This window comes from Chlamydotis macqueenii, chromosome 22 (assembly GCF_036417535.1).
Source record: "Chlamydotis macqueenii isolate bChlMac1 chromosome 22, bChlMac1.mat, whole genome shotgun sequence".
Taxonomy (NCBI): Eukaryota; Metazoa; Chordata; class Aves; order Otidiformes; family Otididae; genus Chlamydotis; species Chlamydotis macqueenii.
This window is the reverse complement of record NC_141577.1, coordinates 6,769,530-6,772,657: the sequence shown is the minus strand read 5'-3', so window position 1 is coordinate 6,772,657 and position 3,128 is coordinate 6,769,530. Positions and strand designations below refer to the sequence as shown.

Genomic DNA, 3,128 nt, shown 5'->3' with positions numbered 1-3,128 from the left:
ACCCCATCCAAAATTACCAGCGTCCCCGCAAGAGGCCGAGCTGCCTCCCTCCCGTGGGGACCTGGGGCCAGCACAGAGGGTGACCCGGGACGAGGAGCCAAGACCCCTGCGCTCCGGGGGCAGGGACCACCCTGGGTCCTCCAGTCCCAGACCCCAGGGCTGGGGGGGGCTGTTGGGGTTGTGCGGTGCTTCCCCCCCAACTTCCTGAAGAAGGCTCCTGGCTCACCCAGGAAGAAAAGGCCGGGAGACGGAGGTGGTACCCAAAACATCACAGTGAACACCACGCTCGGCCAGCAACACCCGCGGGGCTGCTCCTGTGGCCAGGAGAGAGCCCACTCCGGCAAACCCCCTGCGCTCGGCTCTGCCAGATGCCCCAGAAAAAAAATATCCCTCCCTCCGGGGAGGCAAAAATATCCCCCGCCCCGAGTCCTCGCCTGGGGCGCGGGTGGCGATCGCCCCTCCGTCACGGCAGGCCCCCGCCACGCGATGCTCCCCCATGGCGGCGGGGATGCCGCCCGATGTTCTCGCTGCGGTAGCACCGAGGAAGACCCAGCGGACTCCGGCCGTGCCGGGAAAGCTGGGCCGCTGCCTCATGGCCTCCTCTTCCCTCCGCTGGTGAGCAACGTCCCCCGCCGAGGAGCGCGGTTAGGACGTGTCCTTCAGCTCGGGGCTGGGGGGCTGCGGAGGGGGCACCTCCGCCGAGGGCGACTGCATCTCCTGGGCGCTGCCTGTGAGGAGACAGGAGGACGTGAGCAACCCCGCATCCTGCCCGCCCCGCACCAGCCGCCGTCTTCCTCCTCGCCTACCTGCGCTCAGGGACATCTCGGCCAGCTTGAGGGGCAGGTCGGAGGGGCTGACGCCGGCCGGCGAGCCCAGGATGTCAGGCAGGGCATTGCGTCGGCCCGTTCTCCCGGAGGATGCGAAATCCAGGACGGGTTCCACCTCAGTCATGCTAACCCTGGAGAGACACGGTCCCCCATCGCCATCGGCACCAAAGTGGCACCCAGCCCCTGAGCGCCCAGGGTGGCTCTGGTTCGGGGCAGCGCCCCGGGGAGCAGGGCTGAGCCCTCTCCAGCCCCCTCTGCCCACCCCGACCACAGGCTCTCCAGCAGCGAAGGCGGGGGCCATCCTACCCAGGAGATTCCCCCCGTCCCCAGGGCTGGCACCTTTAGGTGCCGTGATCTCTGCTAGGAACCACATTCCCGGAGGAAGGGAGGTCCTCAGGGGTCCCACGACCCCCACTGCCACCCCCAGCAGCCTTACCGGGTGCCCTCCAGCCTGGCCTGGTGCCGCGTCTCCCCCGTGCCTGGGGTCCCACTCTGCTCCCCGGCCTAGAAGTTCCCCCTCTCGAAGTCTCCCAGCCAGGGAGGGACCCCACGGGAGGTGGGGGCTGCGGACTGGGTCCCCTCCGGCTCTGACCTGGGGAGGAGGCAGAGGAGGGGGTCAGCGGTGGCTCCTGGGGCTGCTGCCAGCGGGGTGGGAAGGAGGGAGCGGGAGCAAGCCCAGGGCTGGCAGAGGCCGTGTCCCCGTGCAGGGCACCCCAGAGCACTCAGCACCCAGGGTGGGCTGCGAAGGGCAGGGCCCCCTCGTCCCTGGTGGGCAGGCAGGAGGGGATGGCAGCGCGGGACGGATGGAGAGCAGGGACGGGGACATGGAGGTGACACCCAGCCGAGAGGTGGGACAGCGAGGGAGGCTGAGAGGGCGCAGCAGGACTGACTGCAGCGCCAGGGGACAAGGACACTTCGTCCCCAACCTGGGGACCGCACCGCGTCCCTTGGAGAGCGGCTCAGGCTGAGCCAGGGCAGGCAGCGGTGATGCTGGGGTCCCCCTGGGCGGGTGGGGGGCTCTCCCGGGAAGCCCCCAGCACCGTGCAGATCCCACTGGTGCGGATCCGACCTCGGTGCACGCCGCTGCCGGGACCTCACCGGGCTGTCCACTCAGCTGCGGGCTGGGGTGGCACAGGGCCCCCCCAAACCATTCCCCCAGTAGCCCCAAGTTGGTGGGAGCTGGTCCCGTGGCGGGGCCGTGAACTCACCGGCGTCCCCGTGGGAATCCCTCTGGGACGGAGGACGAGCCCAGGACCCCGCGTCCCTGGGCGCAGGCGCTGTGCGGAGCAGGATGGGTGACCCCGGCTGCGAGGAGGAGAGGTGAATGATTAACTGGGGAGGCGATCGGTCACGGGGCGGCCGCCCTGCCCGCGGCAGCGCCCGGCCCCTTTCAGGTGGGGAAACTGAGGCACAGAGTGAGGCTTGCGGGGGTGGCGAGGGCAGGGTCTGCGGCCCCGTGAGCGGTGGCCGTGCTGCTGAGAGACGCGGTGGAGGCGGAATGCTCCCTGTGCCGGTGAACATGCACCATCCGTGGCACTCTGGGGCTGTGCGCGCTTGTCTGTGCATAGGCACACATGTGTGCATTGGCACATGTACGTGCATGTTTGCGTGCATCACTTCTGGCTGGGCTGTTGTGTGTGAGTGTTCGAGCTGAGCCCCAGGCTGTGCACGCGTGGTGTCCTCTGATGCACATGCGCATGCATGGTGTCCCATGGCACACATATGTGCATGCTTGGCATCCCTTGGCACATGTATGTGTATGCATGCTGCATTGCAGCACATGTGTGTGAATGCATGGCATCCTCTGGCACATGTATGTGCATGTGTGGTGTCCCATGGCACATTTATGTGCACTCATGGCATCCCCTGGCACACATATAGAATGGTTAGGGTTGGAAGGGACCTTCAAAGGTCATCTAGTCCAACCCCCCTGCACAGAGCAGGGACATATGTACATGCATGGTGCATTGTGGCACATGCGTGTTCACGCATGGCACCTCTACGTTGGCGTGCGGGCTGCTGCCAACCCGTGTTAGTGCTGGAGCCGTGTCACCTCCCGGTCACACCCCACACGTTCCAGTTCCCGTCCCTCATCCGGCACCAAGTGCCCCGCAGCAACGCCTGCTCGCCTGGCGGGAGCCCTCGGCCCTCAGCCCCCGCTCTGGGCACCGGGACACGGGCAGGCGGCGTACAGCATCCGTGACGGCACCGCAGCGCCCGCCGGGTCACCCTGGCAACCGGCTGCGAACAGGGACCGGGCAGGGCTCACACGCCAGACCTGCGCGATGGTGTGAGTCTGGG

The 3,128-nt window shown here is 67.9% G+C and overlaps 1 protein-coding gene across 1 annotated transcript; it reads right to left on the bottom strand.

Annotated features, from left to right (window-relative positions):
• Positions 1-254: 254 nt before the first annotated feature.
• On the bottom strand, positions 255-1,398 carry LOC147598111 (cAMP-dependent protein kinase inhibitor beta-like). Its single transcript, XM_086765124.1, has 3 exons — positions 1,264-1,398; positions 807-958; positions 255-728 (listed from the first exon to the last, which is right to left on the bottom strand). The coding sequence occupies exons 2-3, from the start codon at positions 949-951 to the stop codon at positions 646-648; spliced, it is 228 nt and encodes a 75-aa protein (XP_086621250.1). The 5' UTR covers positions 952-958; positions 1,264-1,398; the 3' UTR covers positions 255-645.
• Between the last annotated feature and the right edge of the window lie 1,730 nt (positions 1,399-3,128).

Excerpts from the sequence above, each read along its gene's own strand:
- LOC147598111 (XM_086765124.1), bottom strand. The coding sequence starts at position 951 with ATGACTGAGGTGGAACCCGTCCTGGATTTCGCATCCTCCGGGAGAACG. Across the intron at positions 729-806 it reads CGAGATGTCCCTGAGCGCAG|GCAGCGCCCAGGAGATGCAG; the intron begins GTAGGCGAGGAG and ends GTCTCCTCACAG.